This window comes from Parus major, chromosome 28 (assembly GCF_001522545.3).
Source record: "Parus major isolate Abel chromosome 28, Parus_major1.1, whole genome shotgun sequence".
NCBI classification, from domain to species: domain Eukaryota; kingdom Metazoa; phylum Chordata; class Aves; order Passeriformes; family Paridae; genus Parus; species Parus major.
In genome coordinates, this window is record NC_031797.1 from 378,912 (window position 1) to 398,348 (window position 19,437).

Sequence of the window (19,437 nt, forward strand, 5' to 3'; positions counted from 1 at the left end):
TAAGGGAGACTTAAATGTATGATGGAGCCTTAATATGATTTCTGCCACACTTGACCAAGAAACAGCAAGTAGTATGCAACACACACAAACCAGCAAAGCACACACATCAACCTCATCTAGACTGATGTGTTTCATGTGTAGGAAGTCACAATGCTTGTAATTAGACCTTAAGGGTAGGGCTTGTGCTCTACCCATGATAAGGGAGACTTAAATGTATGATGGAGCCTTAATATAATTTCTGCCACACTTGACCAAGAAACAGCAAGTAGTATGCAACACACACAAACCAGCAAAGCACACACATCAACCTCATCTAGACTGATGTGTTTTATGTGTAGGAAGTCACAATGCTTGTAATTAGACCTTAAGGGTAGGGCTTGTGCTCTACATTCAACACACTTCTTTAGCCAGTACACAGGGCTGAAAAGAAGGAGCTGAAAAATGTATCTATGTCAGCAGACTTTGGGACATGGAGTCTCTGTGGATGACTCCAGTCATGCATTGGCACAGATAATAAAGCCAGCTTTTGGACCCAAACTGCTCCTGTTGTACCTAAGAAACCCCAAACAATATTAAATTACTTACCTTTCAAAGGCACATCGAATGACTATCAAGATTAAAGCAAAAGGGATACTGAGCAGGAGATCACGAGGCTGAGGGTAATGAGTGTCTTCAGATTCTTGCATGTCCTCCCAGGTGATTCCTGGGGGCAGCCAGAACTCGTGCTGCCACAGCCACTCATACAGAGAGCGAGCCATCCTGGAAGGAAGAGAGACCAGAATAAAGTGAGCCCTGCACACAGGAAGACCTGTCAGCACAAGCCAGTGAAGCCAAGGAAGGATTACACCCTTGCTGAGGTTGCATCTGGCTGTTGAGGCAGAACAGCTGTGGGATGCAACACTGCCCAAGGAACTGATAACCTGCTCACAGATTCTTATCGTGTGCTTGGTAAATGCTGACTCCTGGCACCAAACCAAAACAGGGTTAAAATGGAAAAAAGTGCCTCAGAATTTAACAGAATATTAGTGTCAAACTTCTCAGGTTCACAGATTCCTCTCTACAGCTTGGTATTGTGGGGATGTGAGAAATCTGCTTTACTTTTTATGTATATATCCTTATTTTTCAATTTTTGATATTTTCTATTTATTTGTTTCTATTTACAGATTGTAATTCCATTATCTGTGTGTGTGTGTATGCATTATACTTATTATTCTGAGATTTCACCTTATAAAGAAAAAAAAACCTCAGCTTTTCGCTTTGGATTGTTAAGGAAGGTACTACCAAGTAAGAATTGTTGTGCTGGGTGGATTTTGTACTGGATTCTTAATGTAATTTTAAAGGCCGTGTTTGAATGTGGAATCTTCGTGTATTATCAGTGTCTTTGTTATCAGAATCTTCGTGTATGATCAGTGAATTTAGCAGCAAAAAGGGCAGCAGAATATTGATGTGACCATTCAACACACAAATGCTGTTTCTAGATAACTCTACCTCATACACAAATGCGAGCTGCTCCGCCCTCCAATACAGGTTGCTCATTCTGAGCTGTAACCAACATCCCAAACACAAGCTCTGAAGTCAAACACACTATGTGCAGGCACAGAAGAAGGAAATGGGAATGAAATGTCCATTGAGATAATCAGAACAGTGCACAGGAAATGCCACCTTAGGAAACCGAGGGAAAAAGCATACAATTTAAGTGTCTGGCCCAAGTATGAGAAAGCTTCTCTCCAAGCACAGTCTTAAGGCCTGGCCCATTTTCTGCAAGAACTGCCTATTAAATAAAAAATGAATCAGTCATTTTATTTTGAAGATATCTTTAATTCTGATGCAATTTCTCTGTTAAACTCATTCTATAATTTTGGAGTCTGAGGGACATTTTCTGAGTCACAGCCATGGAGTCATAGAATGGGCTGGTTAGACAGGACCTTGAATCTCATCCCTGCCACAGGCAGGGACACCTTCCAGTACCCCAGGCTGCTCCAAGCCCTGTCCAGCCTGGCCTTGGGCACTGCCAGGGATTCAGGGGCAGCCCCAGCTGCTCTGGGCTATCTGTGCCAGAGCCTTCCCACTCTCATGGGGTAGAATTTCTTCCTAATATCTAATCTAAATCTGTCTCTCAGTTTGAAGCCATTCATCCATGTGCTGTCATCCCAAGCCCTCTCTCCATCTCTCCTGTAGGCTCCCTTCAGGCACGGGAAGGAAATCTAACATCTCTTCTTGATTTGGACTTTACTGTTCACCTCAATGTGTCTTTTGATCTGACTACAACAGGGAAGAACACGATGCTGTTTCTTCAAATTTGAGTAATTTCTCCTGGCACATGCACAGTCAATTTGGTTTGAGGACAAAGCTGATTAAAAATATCGTGTAAGTAATAGTGAGTGGATGCAAACTTTCTAATCACTTATAAAAAACCACATATTATGTATAGAATTTCTATATCATATAAAGATAGCAGGAAAACATTCCCCTTTTTCCCCAGAGAGAATGGAAAACCAGCTTATGAAAAATGCATTCTTCTCCTCCACTGTGAACTGCCTGATTTCAGTTTTTCATAGTAAAACCCACAGCATAAATATCCTCCTAAAAATCAAGAGCCTGACATACTGAAGAACTGCAACCAAAAGAAGTGGAAATATGGCTTCACTAGCACTGAAAATAACATCTAAGTCTTTCACCAGGGTTCAGTTTGACAATAATCAATAGTATTTTCTTTCTGGTGTAGCTTCTGGGCTGCTGGAAGCTGCAGTTTTGATCCCACTTCCAGGCTTCTCTCCATTCCTTATTCTAGCTCTCCTTCCAGACAATGCCTGGACAAAAACCACTGGCACACAAAATGGAGATAAACAGGGTTTATAGACTCTTCAAATCCTGTTTTAAGAGCCTGACAAGCAGAATGCAACAGTTTTTTAATTGCCTGTCAAACCTCAACTCTCTAAATCCCTATGGGGCCTAGAGTATAACCTACCTGTCCACACCAAGGTTGTCTGGAGGTGGGAACATTTGCTACCAACCACCTGTTCCTCTGGCAGGCCTGTAGGATCCTTTAGCACCAGCTCCCTTCCTTCGCCTTTACTGCTCCAGCAAAAACACCTGAAGCCAGGACCATGGGGTTGGTGTCAGCTCACTGGTGACAGAGCTAGCTGAAGCACACATACACACCTGCCAGAAAAAGCTTTTCAGACTACTCAGTAAACATGCTGCTCACCAGTACAGCTCCATTTGGGTGACACAGCCCTGTTCCCATGGGACAAGGTGACTGAACCTCCAAGCCTCAGTGAACCATTTTTTCAGGATATCCCCAAACTTCCTACTGACCGTGGGTTTCTCCATAGTAGTCTACATTTTTAGAGCAGAGTGTGTCTGTAGAAGCAAACTGTATATGGGCTTAGCCTACACTGAATTCAACATCCTGTCACCATGAAGCATGGTGACGCCACATCAAAACAGCTTGTGCACTTTAGACAGTATTGGATACCAGCTTGGAAGAGCCAGATAACCTAAGTGAGGTGCCTGAATTGAAAAGAACTTTAGAGGCAACCTCAAAATGCTGGTAAACTTTCTCAGCTGTTAAAAATCTCAGCTCTAAACAGGAAAAGCATTAGGAATACCTAGGAGAACTCCAGGGAGAAATTCCTTCTTGGCTCAGCTCTTCAAAAAACATCTCTTCAGTAGGTTCTCCTACTGTGTAGACAAAAGGCATGCTGCAGAAAACTGCCATCACAGCCAGCTTTGCAGCTATACAATCCCACATTCTCCCTCCAGAACTGTATATATCTGGCAACAACACAAAACCACACTTGATAGAGAACAGCAGCTGAACTCCACTGGGGACTCTCTGTGGGAGAAAACAAAATAAATGTCCAATTTGCTTAGGGGGAATATATATAGATTCAAAGTGCTAAGGAAGCAAACAGCAATTACCTAATCAACTCTCATGTGCAAAATGTAGATAGTCAGGATTACCCTCATGGAGTATTTCTTCATCTTTGCAGCTGTCTTAAAGCTTCTACACATTGCAAAAATACAGAACAGGATATGACATGAAGCAACACATATGTCTTCTTGTAATTTATACAGGTCAAGTTCTCAAGTCAAGGCTGCTGGAAAGCTGAAGACAATGGTGTGTCTAAAAGGCCCTTTGAGCACCCAGAGAAAAGTGTGTGTGTGTGTGGGCCCATTTCTTTCTCAGAGGTTCTTTACCCTTCACACAGCATCTGTCCTGCACTGTAGCTTTGTAACGTGAGAACCAAGCTCTTCAGCTCTGAATACAGATGGAACAGAGAAGACACCCCCTCACACAGAGCTCAGCAAGAACAGAGATAAACAACACTGGGAAACACTGGACAGATCAACGTAAGGACTTCACAAACAGCCAACAAAATAGTAAATGCTGAAAGAACAACTTTAGGTTGGTTGTATAAGGTACATGTAAGGATGAAATCAAAACCAGAGAAGTCTCACAGCTACACCATGGGGACAGGGAGGACAAGGCTTTGGCACTTCCTAAGTCCATAGTGCAGCAAGAGGAGACAGGCAAAGTAGAATTCACTGAGCTCCTTTGAGGTGACACAGTCAGAAGGTCTTGAAGCAACTGGATTCTGCAGCCCAGCAGCCCCATCCACTGTATTTACTTTGTTGAATCTTGCCTTTCCTGGTTTTTTTTTTGTTTTTTATGAACATGGTGGCTTTATCTGAATCTGCAATATTACAAAGGACTCTGCTGTTGGGCTTGCTGAGCTGCTCCAAAGAGAGCAGGAACTGCTGCATCTGCAGTGCCTGCAGCAGAACAGCACTGCAGGGTTCCCCACCCTGAGCCACAGAACACCACTGTACTTAACCCCTTGGAGCCAGGTGTATACTTGGTTTTGCTTTCGAAGCAGAACTGTTTGAGAAGAAGCAGGACATCCAGCTAAAGAGGTTACTCCTTGTCTCACAGGTAAAACGGCTAAGCAGGTTTATCCAGGCTACTGTTGCTTACATATTCAAAGAGTTACTCTGCTGCTTCACTTACAGACTCCATTCCCAAGCAAAACATGAATATATAGGTACACAAATATTCATGTAAATTTACATGTGTGAATATAACAGATAAGGGTGGAGATGAAACACAGAGAAACAGTTTACACATCTTGGAAAGAACTGGCTACAAAGGCCTTCAAGTGCTCAATTACAGCAGACATGGTCCATTGTCTGCAGGTGGATTATCCAGGTTTGTGGGTGAACCATGCCACAGGTACAAACATCCCTGCAGTGGCTCCAGGCCAAGCCATTTAGGTCAGCCAAGTCTTATTAGCTAAGTGCAGCATCATGATAATGACCTGGCTGCCAGACCAGTGCAGGGATTCCTGCAGCAGCCTTCCTGGTACAGCCAGTTTTCCCAGGATACAATTATAGCCAGCAGCAAAGTACTGCCACAGGGGAAATCACTAGTTAATGGGGAAACACACCACCACAAGGATGCAGTTACGCTGCTTCTTGAGTCAAGTTGCTTTATTTTTCCAAGGCTAAAGAAAACCAAAAGAGCCTCTTCAGTCTTGATATACTGGAGACCAAAATGGAGAGGCTTGTCCTATCTTCCCGAGATACTGGGGTTAAGAAACAAAGTCCTCCAAAAATTCTAAAGGTTCCTGTTATTTCAAACTGGAAGAGCCATTGTGTTCCTGCCCTATTCTGGTCCATACTGCCTAAATTTGAGTTTCCATTGCCTATTATGCATTTGAACCTTTAACTCATACTAAGAAAGCAGTTATTCAAGAGCTCATGGGTAAATCCTCTCCTGATACTTTTCTAGGCAGTTTCTTGTTTGATACTTCCCTTAAGCCTGATGTTTTCAACTAAAACTACTTGTTAGAGAAGTTACTAGTTTAGAAATGAAACTTACTGCATCTCTTTTAGGCAGAAAGAAATAATTTTAACAAATAAAGCTCTGACTAACACAGCACAGGCTATCTTTTGAACACCCATATTATATTTAATATCTTAATCTCCATTTCCAAAAGTTTTTCTTTTTTTAAACTTCCACACTAATGATCACAATATTGGTATTATAGGATTATAGTTCTAGGATAAGTTTTGCCTTTTTTTTTTGGTGTAAAATCTTTTGTAAGTTTCTTCTAATCTATATTAAATTTTTGTAAAATTTATAGATTAAAAAAAATCACTAGAAGTTTGCTAGAATTTATGGATAAAAAAAAAAAATATTTGCTCCAAAATTCTTAATTATATGTAGCATTATTTCCAGCATACTGAGATGGAGATTAGTTAGTTAGAGTCTTCTGCCTGAAGGGAATATACTAATTTTTTCAAATTTCACGTCAGCTTTGATATGTTCATTTCCATTTCCTCATCTCTGTTAGCCATCCTTGAGTCATACATGCTTTCAGATATTGCCTTATCCAAAACAACATTTCCTTTGCCTGAGATCCCTTTTTTAAATTATGTTGCTCTTGGTTCTTTACCATTTTAAAGCTTTTCTTATAATGCAAATTTAAGCATGGATGGACAGTGTCCAAGAGACTCAGCTGAAATTTATCAATTAAGAAAAATGCCTAAGAAGGTCTTCCCATGGTAATGAAATAATATTTAAACCTTTCCATATAGTTCCAGTCCATGAACTACCTATTGACCTTAGCTCTCCTAGCATGCCTCCTCACCCTGTTAAAATAACATTCCTACAGAACCCATCACCCTCTACACCTCCATTTCTTTGAACTTCTTTTGCAGATTTTTACAAGCCTGCTTGCTCTGGCCAAAACTGATGCATAATCTCCAATCACATGTACAGATTTTGGTATTAATGTCTTTTTACCTGCAGCTAATTCTGCTTTATTTCTCTAGTTCCCCAGCCTTCTCATCTCTTTCTCTTGTGACTCTACAACATCTACATGCCCTTTTCCCTAAAACTATACCTTCTGACAGACCCTCCATTTGTTTTTACATGAAATAAAATGTTTCAACTCTGACCAGTAGCAAGAGAAATGAAACCACAACCTCCTTATCTTCTTAATCACCAACACTATGTTCTCCAGGCTTACCCTCCTCACCCAGACTCTGTTCTTCATATGCTCTTCTTTGGAAGGTAATTGAAAATCTGGAATTATTTGTGCAGCATTGTTTCTCCATCAATGTCCAGTTACCCTCAACTTCCTAGCTTTCAGATGTTCTCCTCACTTAGATCTACCAGCTGACATTTCCTACCAAATTACTTCATGTCTGCTGTTTACACAAGAATAAATTCATTTTCCAAGTCATGTGCTGCTCTGTTCAAAGGCAATATTTTCATGTACACCATCTTTTGGGAGAGTTCCAGAAAAAACATAAAATTCCCAAACATTTGAAACTGCAAATAAAAGTTCCAGAATAGACAAACTTGCTTACCTATACCTGCAGAGAAGATCTTCCTCACCCAGCATAAATTACATACTAACCTCCCATACCTTACACTCCACCTGCCAGCTCCTTCCTTGCTGGGCTGCTGTGCCTGCGAGTGCCTGGCTCCCAAGCAGACTGCCAGGTATGACCGACAGCACAGGTTTCAGCTGATGTCACTCACCACGTCAGAATGCAAATCACACAGCTCTTCTCATTCAATCATTCCTCACTGAGGGGTATGACTACAACTTCCTGGTTTTGCCCAGTGAAAAACAAGCATTAGTTTATTCAGCTAAAAACAAGGTGAGAAAAGGCCCTAAATACCTCTGGCTTCCTCATGTCTTTGGTCAGAAGGTGCTCAGAGCAGTGCACCCAAATTTTTCAAATTTTTCCCTCTTGCTTCCAATGTGCTTTCAGAAGCTGTTCTGGTGCTCTTCACATACCTCACACCATCTGAGTTTTATCTTTCCTACCTGCATCCTTCCTTGCCCAGGCAACACTTCTGTAATGCTCTTGGCCATTGATAGTGCTCCCACCTTCCTGAGCTTCCTGCTTGTGTTTAAGCTCAAACAACAGTTCCATGCTCATGCTTCTTTGCCTCCTACTATTTTTGTTCATCTTCCTGCTTGTTGCAATGGACTACATGTGCTTGGAACTGGCTGTCCTGGAAGATTAGCACCTTTACCTGTCAGGAGAGTCTCTCATAAAATCCTGCCAAGTAGATCCCTGAAGAAGCACAGATCTGCTCTCTGGAAACGTAAGAAAAACCCAAGAAAGTACATTCAAATTTTGAAATACCACAGTTGTTTCTGCCATATTTTTCCTCCAAGAATCTGGAGGAAATCCTACTTCTAATTTTACTTCCCTACTAATGCTGCAAAACCTGGGCTGAACTGCAGCACTCAACAAAAACTTTGAAAAACAAAGTGCTGTATTAAATTATCAGGGTAAAAGCAACAGAGACAAAAGTTGAAAACCTTTGCTGTTTGGCTGGTACCTAGTCCATGGCTGAATTATTAAATGAAGTAACATTCCTGTGCTACTTCCAGGGCAGAGTAAGGTAACATAAACCTTGTTGTCCTGACACTTGGGAACAATGTTCTGCTACCAAACATTAACTCTACAAACAACAAAAAAAATTCAGCAGAAGACCACTGGACACTGCATGCTGATTGTTTGGGTAAGGCCACATCACTCTGCAGAAAGCTACAGACCATACTACGGCTTAGTAAGAACATCAGACACCACTGGTGTCCAAGCAAAGCAAACACGGCACCCGAAGCACCAGCTACAACATCTCGGTGAAACACACACACATAGTCCCAGACCTGTGTGTGTTTCTCAAGAGTGCAAATGTGAAATATCAGGAGACACCTATAAATCTCAAATAAGCTACTTATCAATTTCTTTGCATTTTTTTCTTCATTCTTTCTCCTGACATCTACAATTTCCTCCAGTCTCAGTAAAAACAGCTGTCAATGTCAGACATCACTTGATAGAATTGAGGAAGAAAATCAGGTTATTTTCATCAGGCCACAGTCAGCTAAGAAATCAGGTTGGAAGATCACTCAAAAAATGAAAAGGGAAATTACTTCTCCTAGAACTGCTCACCTGATCTTTCTCTAAATTCATCGGTACCAAAGGAGTCAGGCAATCATAATGAAATTGTGTCCTTCAATCTGAGTTAAGAGACAGTAAAAACTGCCCAAAAGCCTCTAAACAGAAATGCTGTTTATCCACAAACATTGTACCAACAAGCAGTTCATACACCAATAGAAGTCTTTTGGAAGAGGAAGGCACAAAAAGGAATCACGCTGTGAGAAAACACACTAAGGCTCAGGACTTTGACCCTGGCAGCAATAACTTTATGAGAAACTCTTTGTCCTGGGGTGACTTTACTTTTAAGATAGTTTGGGAGCTAGGGAAGTTGAAGCTGCTGGAGGCTGATGGGAGTTTTTTCTTGTGATTATTGGTCATTTCTGAGAATTGGCGGCGGTTTTAACCATTGAGAAGTGACATCAACTTGTGAACACCACCTTAAGATGTAAAGCCAGGGATCTCTTGTTCTCTTTGGCTTCTGACGAGGTAACAGGCTCTGTATCGGCCTCCTCTCCCTCTCCAGGCCGGACAAGGCCACGGAGGGTGAATGGGAGAAACGGAGCCGGCCAGCCTGGCTTGGTTTGCAGTTTCTGCTGCTGAACTGAAACCTGACACCATGAACATCTGCAGCTTTCCAATGCTTTAACTCTTTTACTACCTGGATGAGACTGACAGATTACTCCTTTTTTCCCAGAGAGAGAGAAGAGAGAGAGAGAGAGAGAGAAGGATAATCAACATGAAGAAGACATCATGAAACCATCAAAGACAGTGAAGAGTTAAGTTTTAGATGAGGAAGAGAGAATAAGGAGATGCTTTAATTAAGCTGAAATATTTTTCTGTTAAAGCTATAGAGATGGACAATAGTGTTCTGAAAAAACTCCTTTAATTCATGACAGAGTATATTGGGAGGAATGGAGTGTTCAAAGTGTGAATTTTGAGAAAAAGGTGGAGTAATTGTGATACAGTGAGGTGCTGGAACAGAGCGGGGAGAAGTAATAGTTGAAGATTTGGGGCCATTTGAGGCAAAGAGAAAACTTCTGTTTCCAGGGAAGCTCACAGAGACAGATGAAGAGAACTTTTGCCTTTGAATAACTCATCCTTAAAAATGACATCCCTAGACTCATTGACCCATAACACACCTCAGAGTGATGTGAAATGGGAGGAGTGAACTGATGGCAGACAGATAGAGAAATACAAATGTTTTCATATGAGAAAATCCATAGATTAGCAGAAGAAGACTTCTGTTTCTCTACAAAGACTGATGAAAAGACTGTAGTAGGAATTGGGACTGCTTTAAACACCAAAGTTCCAAAGTTTTTTTTGTCTCTGTGTTGTCATGTGAACAAGGGAATGGTTGGGTAGTGGGGGAAAAAGGGTTTTCTGGAAGTTTTATTCTGGTTTTCTTATTCTTGTAGTTTTGTTAATAAACTTTCTTTATTCCTTTTAAGTTTTAAGCCTGTTTTGCTCTTGTTCTAATCCACATCTCACAGCAAGAAATAAGTAAGTTTTCTAGTGATTTTTTTAGTTACTGCTTTAAAACCATGACACTCTTCCAAAGGCAAGTTCTGGCCTTACAACCCAGTTTATGTGCGTGGATGTTCAGATGCTGGAGAAGCAAAAAATACCTGCCCAGATCATTCATGACAATACATACCCCTGGCACTTTTTCTACTGCCAACTGAAATCACTCAACTGATTATCACTAACCCTGTTACTCAACAAACACACACCAGGCCTCAAAACGTTTAATTCTAAATTAAAAATTGAGAATAGTAACTAGCAGGTAGTAGGTTCAAGCTTCCAAGCCATACTTGAGTCACATTAAAATACCAACACTGCTCTCAATAAAGCCTCTTTCTTATGAACTCATGGGACAATTTAATGCTTCTTCAATGCATTACCTGACTCTCCAGCCCCTTTGAAGCATAAACATTCCTATACAGTTCCACTGTCGTAGTCTGATGGCCCTCTCTTAACCTATCCTCTAAGAATCACCCTTGGCAAGCCCTTATGATTCCTTCCAGGACAGCTCCTCCTTTTCTGTCCTTCTGCCTTCAGCCACACACTGGGTTCCACAGTTTGTAGCAGCCCTCAGAAGCTCTTTGGCTGTAGTTTCACCTACAATTCCTACTTCCCTGAAGTCCAAAGCATCACCATTGCTTCTAAATCGTACAGTCAAGCACTACAGTTAATCAAGCACTTTAATCCTTCTTTCTCCTCCAACCAGGCCATTTTCCCAAAGACAAATTTGCTAATTCATCACATCAGCACCTCTAAGCATCCACCTCAGTGAAGCACTGAACTCCTGAACAACTAATCTTGGGTCAAAATGAGAGAACCTGCTGTGTTAAATAAGGAGGCCTGAAGGACCTGTGCAACCTCTGCCAGACATCGCAAAGATCAAACAGCAAAATGGAATTGGATCATCCTGAATGCCAACATAGATTAGAAAAGTGCTTACCTACCACTTGGGATTAATCTGTTGAATGAAGTTGAGGGAGGAATCCTGTATTATAATGCAGTATACCTACACAAGCAGTCAATGACTTTACACACAACCCTTGCTCACCTCCCTTATGTGAGAAACACACAGGCTTTAATTATTTTCTATGAGTTGGCTTTAAATGTCAGTATCAACAGTTCCATCAATTTCCCAGGCATTAGTTCCAGCAAATTCCCCAGCCTGTTCCAAATCTTAGAAAAAAACTAAAATTAATCAGGCTAAAATTAAGATTATTTTAAATTATACTCCTACCTGTAGAAGTAGTACATGCTTTCATGATTTTTCATTTCAAAACACAAAACTTAAAACCTTATCTGAGAACATCTACATTCCCAACATTACTGCAAAGTATGTCGAAAACATTGAGAGCAACAGATGGAAAGATTTCCCTTTCTCTAAGATTAAAAGCATTGAGACTCTCTTTTCACAAGCATAACAGCTTAATGAGTATTGCAATCTGTCACATAATGATGTTCATTTAAAAACAAATGTGAATATGAATTATTCTTCATTAGCACAGATAACTTAAAAGCTCTGTGATAGGGGCAGCTTATAAAGCAGACTGTAAAACTCCAGTTGTTTCCATAGGCATTGTCTTCTTTTCTTTGCTGAAGTAGTGCCTAACATGAAGAGAACCTGCCTCCAATGGAGCTGCATCTGTCACACAGGTAAACAAATCACTATCGGACAGCGTATTCCTTGTCAAGATTTGAAGGCTGCAACCACTGCGCTATTTATCCAGCAATTCTGGATTTACAGGATGGCTTAACTACACGTGCAGTGGGATCATTTTAATGAGTGATCCTGCTGGACATGGTTTATTTGGATTGCTTAGCCCTGGTGGTCATCTCGGTCTTCTGACTCTTGAAGCTGAACTCCTCCTCCTGCTCTGCTGCTGAGGAACCCTGTGTTTGCTGCAGGCACCGGCAGATCTGTGAGCGAACTCTGACACCACATTTATTTCTCCCTGGGTCAATTCCTCTGCAGAACAGACACTAATTTACCTCACTGCAGCCGGCTGTTCTGCCCTGCCTGAGCCGACACCATCCTGCCTGCAGCAGCTGCAGAGGGTGAAGACCCCAGCCCCGAGCAAAGGGTGGTGCCAGTCTCAGCCAGTTGGATCCCCCAGCACACCATCAGCAGCTCCAGCTTTCGCAGCACAGCCCTGATTCATGCTGGCTGAGCTCAGCGTTTATTTTTAAAATACCAGTACTGAGGGTCACTTTCTCCTTGCTTCAATTCACCACAACGTACTTTACAAGTCACACAGAAGTGATTATTTGGGGAATTCTGCTTTCATGCTTTTCATTCAGTATCCTCTCTAAACAGAAACATTCCTGTGATCTTTTCTTTGAAAACATTAAACACAAACTCTGACAATTCATCTTTCAAACTCTGAAGAAGGATCTTTCACATATGTACGAAGACAGACAGTTTAACCGGGAACTGTAGTTCCAAAAGCTCTTATAGTACCTCAGGGTAAAAATAACACTGCTTATTACAAACAAAATAATCTGCACAAAGCCTGCAGTTTACCTCTTTCACAATTCCTTATCTGTTTTGATTCAAAGCCTCAGCATTTGTTGGGTTGGAAGCCATATGCCACACCTGTGGCTACCAGCAGAGCAACCTCACAAAGAAAAGTATTTGAAGAATTTCTTTCTTTTTGGAACTGACTTTTAAAACAAAGACACTAGTTCTTGTCAAAACCAGTTTTGGTGAAAGGTGAATCAGTCTTGAAGTTTATGGAATTACTGCAGTCCTCTTTGAACATATTTCCTATTTTCCCAAATAAAACTCCTGAATTAATTAAAACGATAGCATATTGGAAAAGGAGTGGGGAACATACACTGGGTTCTTGACATTGCTATTTAATTCTGGACAAACCTGCTGAAGGGTACTCATCAGTAAAGATGAAAACACTACAAAAACTACTCCCAACAGAACAGCCTTAAGTGGACTTTCAAAACTGGGAAAATTATGAGATTTGTTTTCTTTTTACTAATGAAGAACCTGCCATAGAGTGCCAGCAGAATTAAATATGAAACCTTTAATACAAATATACTAAAGGTGAATGCATGCATATAGCGGAGATGCACAATAAAATGCACACCTTTATTTGAATGAAGAGGGTGGCTAAGGGCACAGAACACAGACTTGCAGACACCTAGGTAGGGTGGAAAACCCCCTACAGCCAGGTCAGTGTGTGAGATCAGGATCACTGAGTCACACCATGAGTGCACAGCAGGCCCAAGGAGGGGAGCTCTGCCTACATCTGTGGTGGCCAGGATGCCTCCAGTGGAGAACAATGCTTTGCATCCTTAGCCCTTCATGGCAGCTTCTCAGCAGGCCCCAGTCTGGGCTGGGTCACAGCTCATGGAATTGATCCAGAACCAGAGCCTGCGCTGAGCATGCCAGGGTTGTCCACACAGCTGGGCAGGGGACAGTGGCCCAGCTCCTGGCAGAGGTTCCTGTACACCTCCACTCAGGTGTAGTCCAGGTCTAGAGACTCTGTAAGCTGCAGCTTTTACAACAGAACCTGCAGTGTGTGGCACTGCAACGAAACAGTGCTGGAAATGCGTAAACTCTACATCTGCAGCATACTCCACTGAAGTGTTCAATTACTCAATGAATTTTAACTAGTAAGAAATAACTGCAAGATTTTGGCTTCCTAAAGGACAATCTATTTTTAAATAAGACTTTTGACTTCTGCTTTTCCTTTACATGAAAGTGTGGATCTTCTCCTACAGGGAGAACATTAGACATTAGAAATGTCATTATATCATTAGAAATACAAGCAGGATATAAAACACAGAGCACAATCAACAACTCTGACTCCATAAATCTCATGACATTTTTGTTCTTATCAACAGTCTCTAAATTCACAGCTAAAGTTGAGTCAGCTCAAAACTGCATGCCCCTCAGTTTAACTTCACCCCCGTTGGATTTTAGTGTGCACTTGTTATGTCATAGTAATGTCTGGATACATCCCATGAGTCTGAATTTATTAAACAAATGTGATTTTTCAGATAATGCTGTGATATAATGTGATATAATTTTAAGCATTTCAAAGAACAAGTACATGTTATTTAGACCCTACAGTATGGAAAATCAGGATGGACTATTTGTTCTGACTCATGCATGTTAGTTCTTTGATGTTCTATGTGAAAAACGAGGTTCACATACTTTTTTAATAGAATTTAAAAGTTTAATAAAAAGACAATCAGGAGATAAAGATATGCCCAGGTGTCTCTGCATTCAGCCAAGAAAGCACACCTTACTAACAAAGGATTGTCCCTTAAAAACAGAATCCTACCACATATCCATAAATTCTCATACATATTCAGACAGTCTTCTTAGGATTTTTAGTGTTCTCTGTTTTTTCTTTGCCCCCCCCTTCCCAATAGATCAATCTTCTAGGCACCACTAGGTTTTATGTCCTTCGATAATGGGTGCCATAAATTTTTCTTTTGGAGGGCTTGGAGGACTGCTTGTCTTTATCTGGACAAGATAATCTTAGGATGGAGGGGGGTCTCTGACTATTTTCTTTTTTACTCTCTGGGTTCTATAAGCAAAAAAGTAGTTTGTGCCTTAATATCATGTTATAGCCTAACATATATGTATTATACCACTATTTCTAAGTTCCATCAATAACAGAAATAAAGGAAACTATATTAATACAACAAAATTTTCTAATCTTATACCTATAACCATTCATTATGATATTTGTGAAAAGCCAATAATATGATATGCATTTATAACATTTTATAATCTCCTTTCTTCTATGTTTGCTTTCACCTGAACAAAGCCTAAGACTGGAGTACCACAGTGGGAAAAGAAACAGATGGGCTTCCTTTAAGATTATATCAGTGGGTGGAGAGATCCACTACAATCCTTAAAATGAAATTGCTGTACTTTCCAGCATGAAGATTCCCCTGCTGAGACAGGTTCCTTTCAAGACAGCCAGTGTAAACCAACAAAATCATCAAAGACTGGACCCTGGCCTCCACCCATTCCTGGCCAGCTCTCCCACTACCCTGCCATGCTCAATGCAGGCTCACCAGAGAAGCTTGAGAAAAAGATTTGGGCTTAAACCAAACTTTTTGTTTTCACTTGGGGGATTTTACCCCATGCCAGTCCCTCAGTGCAATTCACTTCCTGGCTTCAAAATAATTTGTGCAAAAATGCAAGGCATAAGGGGAAATGACAAGTGGCCTGGACCTGGCAAATGTGGCACCTCTCTCTACAGAAACACAGCTCAAGATAATGAGCTTCACCTCCACTGAGCTCCAAGCACCCATCTGCTACATCACACCAGGAAATATCTGGATTCATATCATCAATTCCTTACTGGTTTCTGCAAAAGGAACCTTGTCCTAGGGTGACTTTTTGATGTTTGCATCCCCATTCCTCTGTTCTGTTCATGCTGGATATTAAGTTCTGCACCTTTAAGGCTTATTCCGAGAGCATAGAGGGGGAGAAGAAGCGCATTTTTTTGTTTGCAGAAACTGCATTTACTTCCCCACATTCCTTCTCCGGACTGTGTTGTCCGCAGCACACACTGTGGGACAGAGCTCTCCTTTCTTTTTAGTTAGTTGTTTGGGTTTTTTTAGCTAGCTGAGGCAGAGAAGTTCCCTGGACTGTGGCATTTCTTTTCCTCCGAAGCACCTGGCCCCGCCTCTGGACTGAGAACCCAGAAAAACACCACGGGCTCACAGCTGTGGCCCACCAGGGCCTGGGACACAGCATTTTCCAGCACTGGAGGGACTGCTAAAGAGACTGAGCGAGCTGAGCTACAGCCCACAACAAAGACTTTCTGAATTTGCCATCTCTTCAGAACTGCAAGAGGTTCTATTGTTTAATATTACTCATTTTTATGCTTGTGAATACTTTGCTTGTTAAATAAACAGGTTTTTTTCCACTTTTCTCCAAAGAAATCTTTTCCCCAACCAGTAGGGGGAGTGGCCGCTTTCTAGAGAATTTGCTTTCTAGAGGGACCCCTTTGGAAGTTTCCTCCCAAATTTGCCCTAAACTAGGACAAACCTAAAAAAAAACAACAACAAAACACAGAAAAAACCCAAACCACAGAAAACCAGAAAATTAAACCTAAATATATGATAGATGCAGCCCCAAGAAATTTCTGGGTGTACATACACAACTAACTTGCACGGACCCACCTTCTGTATCATATCACACCAAACACCATGTCTGTATTTCTCTCCTATTTCTCTCAGGAACGAGTATGAAGCCTATTGAACTATCCCCTCCTCATCTTAGACCTGAAAAAGTAGTGTACAATAACATTCTAGCTGCATTTTATCCTCTTGCAGAGAAATTTGCTATGAATTAAGATCTGAAGATTCCCTGAGGGATCTTTCATTTACAACAACTGCTTCCAAAGTCTGGACACATCATCATGACCTTGGCAGGTGGCAACCCAGCTGCAACAGCTCAGTTGTGAGGTCCCTCGATCTGCTGCAAGCACTGGTCACAAACCCAGCTCATGTATTAGTTCTGTGCCCAGTGCTCTGCAAAAAGAGAAGTCCCATGGATTTCTGCCTTGGAAGAAAAAGAGACAAAGCTCAGGCATGTGCCCAGATAGCTGGAGCCTTGTCACCTGCAGCTGTATTGACTAAAGGCTCCTTTACCATAATCACTTTTTACAAGCAGAATTAGCAGGTTTGCAGTTTGATTTTTGTATTGAGCCCAAATAAGTTGCTTCCTAGAATAATGCTAAAGTAAGTGATCTACAGAGGCTTTCACTTCCTTCCCTGCCCTGTATTGTTCTCTGCCATAAACATGTCAGAAAATAAAAATTTAGATAGCTCTCTGAACCTGAAAGCAATTTCCCCCCAAAAGCTCTGCAGAGAAGAGTCTAGGGTATTATAAAAGTTGGAGTTATAATACAGATAAAATTTTAGAAAAACAGAATCAATTTTCTTGTTATGTATCTCATAGAACAGAAAGCAAATGGACTTTCCTCACATCTTTTTGCTTCTTGAACCTTCTTGGGCTCATGAATATCATCAAGGATTCTCATTAGGTGCTTTTCAAAAAAAACATGCATTGCAGGAATACCTGATTTAGTTATTTTTTGTGTTTACTAGGCACTGCCAGATTTATAAAATACTGGCTGTTGTCAAGATATTGACTTTTCAAAGCTCATGCTCTCCTTCACATCAGACATCATTTAAGTTCTGCACTCAAAAGGACATCAGAAACTGTAAGTGGTATTAAAAAACCCAATGAAAATGCACTCCAAAAATGCACTCCATCAATCTGGTGACCTCATGAAATGAAGAAAAAAAGCTCCATCATAAGGAGAAGATTTAAAAAGAAGCCTTTTTTAGCTCTATTTCACCAAAAAGGCATATACCAGGAAATTGAACTTTGAAGCCTCTTATGATACCTGAACAACTACGCAACCTCAGGGCTTTGGACTTCAGACAGGTTGGTGTCCCCAAACAGACTTGGGAGGCAAGAGCAGATAGTTAAGACATCCTCAAGCACCACTTGTCTCTCTTTTGGCAATGCAGGGTCTTCCCAGGCACTGTCCAACAACATGGGAAAAGAACACCAACTCAGATGAGTTTTTATTTTGATTAGAGCTGAAATACAGAATTAGTTCCTTAAACCCAACATGAAAAGTTGGCATGAATCTAATCTTTGCCACATGAACAGAGAAGCCAAGTCTTTTGTAGCTACTGGTGTGACAGACAGCAAAAATAAACCCAAGTGGATTTTGGTAGACTATAACAAAAGGACAGGGGAATAATAATTTTTCATTGCAGGTGTTTACTCTCCTTCCTTTCTGGAAGCAGTTGTCAAGCTGCAAAATCTCTATCTCATTAACATAACTCTGACAGGAGATGGGAATCAGATTAAGAAAATTAGTATTATATGCTAATTCCAACAGGTATTAACAGCTAATAACTCTCAGCAGCTTTGCTTCACAGTAAAAAGCTCTTTTGACTTAATATAAGATGGACTTTTCTTTGCTGCTGTGTACACAATCATATCACAAAGTCTTATCTTCCATTGTACAACCCCTGGTTAAAACAAACCTTTGTTGTTTTGTTTTGGTTTGTTTTTAACAGAAATACAGAAAAAAATCTTCTGCATTTTCTGGCCATCTTGATAAACCTGAGCTAGATTCATCAATCACCAACCGAGTCTCACACCTCACCCCAGTTTTCGTTGCTGGCTGAAGGAGAGGTTGGTTCCTTCTGAGGACAAACTTCACCATGTGTGCCCTTTCATACACACCTCCCATCTGACTTTGACAAAACTAAACTCACAAAACTCCCAATTACACTTTCAAGAGAAGGAATTACCTTTAAATTTTGATAAACTGATGTAGATAAAGATGCATTTTCCAGTCTGGTGAACTGAAATTCAGCTATCAGACTGCAAATTAACACAGGTCTGTTCCAGAAATGCTCACTTCATGCCCTGACACCTGACTTTACTCTTATCCCATTGCCATTACCTCCTAAAACTTACCAGCTGGTCTGGCTTTAAATGATTCCAGAAGTGGAATTTGCTGTCAGGTATCTGATTTGAGGTTTTCGGCAACTCCAGTCTAAAATTAGGGTTGGTTGGTTTGGTTGCTTGGTTTTTTGTCGTTACCCTACTTGAATTTTGACCATTACACAAATCTTTCTAAAAACAATTCAAACCACAAACTAAATACCTCAGCTTCCTTCCCAGCTTTGCCGTCCTTTTCTCTGGGAACAGTTTTCACTGCCAGCAAGAAGATCTTCCTTCAGTTCCACCGTTTTTCATGCCACAGGGTAAAAGCGACACCCCCGTCTCGCCCCGGGCTGAGCGGAGCCCGCACCCCCGGCTCGGCCCCAGGGTTCCCCCGGCCCGTTCCCGGGGCTCCCCCCGTCCCTGCCCGCTCACCTCCGGGCTCCGCCAGCGGCCCCTGCGCTCCCGGGCGGAGCGAGCCCGGCGGGCCC

At 41.3% G+C, this 19,437-nt stretch overlaps 1 protein-coding gene across 7 annotated transcripts in view; it reads right to left on the reverse strand.

The window, feature by feature from the left end:
• Positions 1-19,437, reverse strand: part of LOC107215532 (ceramide synthase 4-like) — a 46,738-nt gene that overhangs the window by 26,436 nt on the left and 865 nt on the right. Inside the window, exons 1-3 of one of the 7 annotated variants that reach the window (XM_015651753.3) lie at positions 19,170-19,325; positions 18,980-19,058; positions 586-759 (exon numbers count right to left, since the gene is read on the reverse strand). In XM_015651753.3, the coding sequence (XP_015507239.1) occupies positions 586-758 (173 nt within the window). In that variant the 5' untranslated portion in view covers position 759; positions 18,980-19,058; positions 19,170-19,325. Of the gene's footprint in view, positions 1-585; positions 760-3,611; positions 3,770-18,810; positions 18,947-18,979; positions 19,326-19,381; positions 19,432-19,437 lie in introns of those variants that run through there. The other 6 variants (XM_015651752.1, XM_015651751.3, XM_019009109.2 and 3 more) reach the window with 6 other exon arrangements.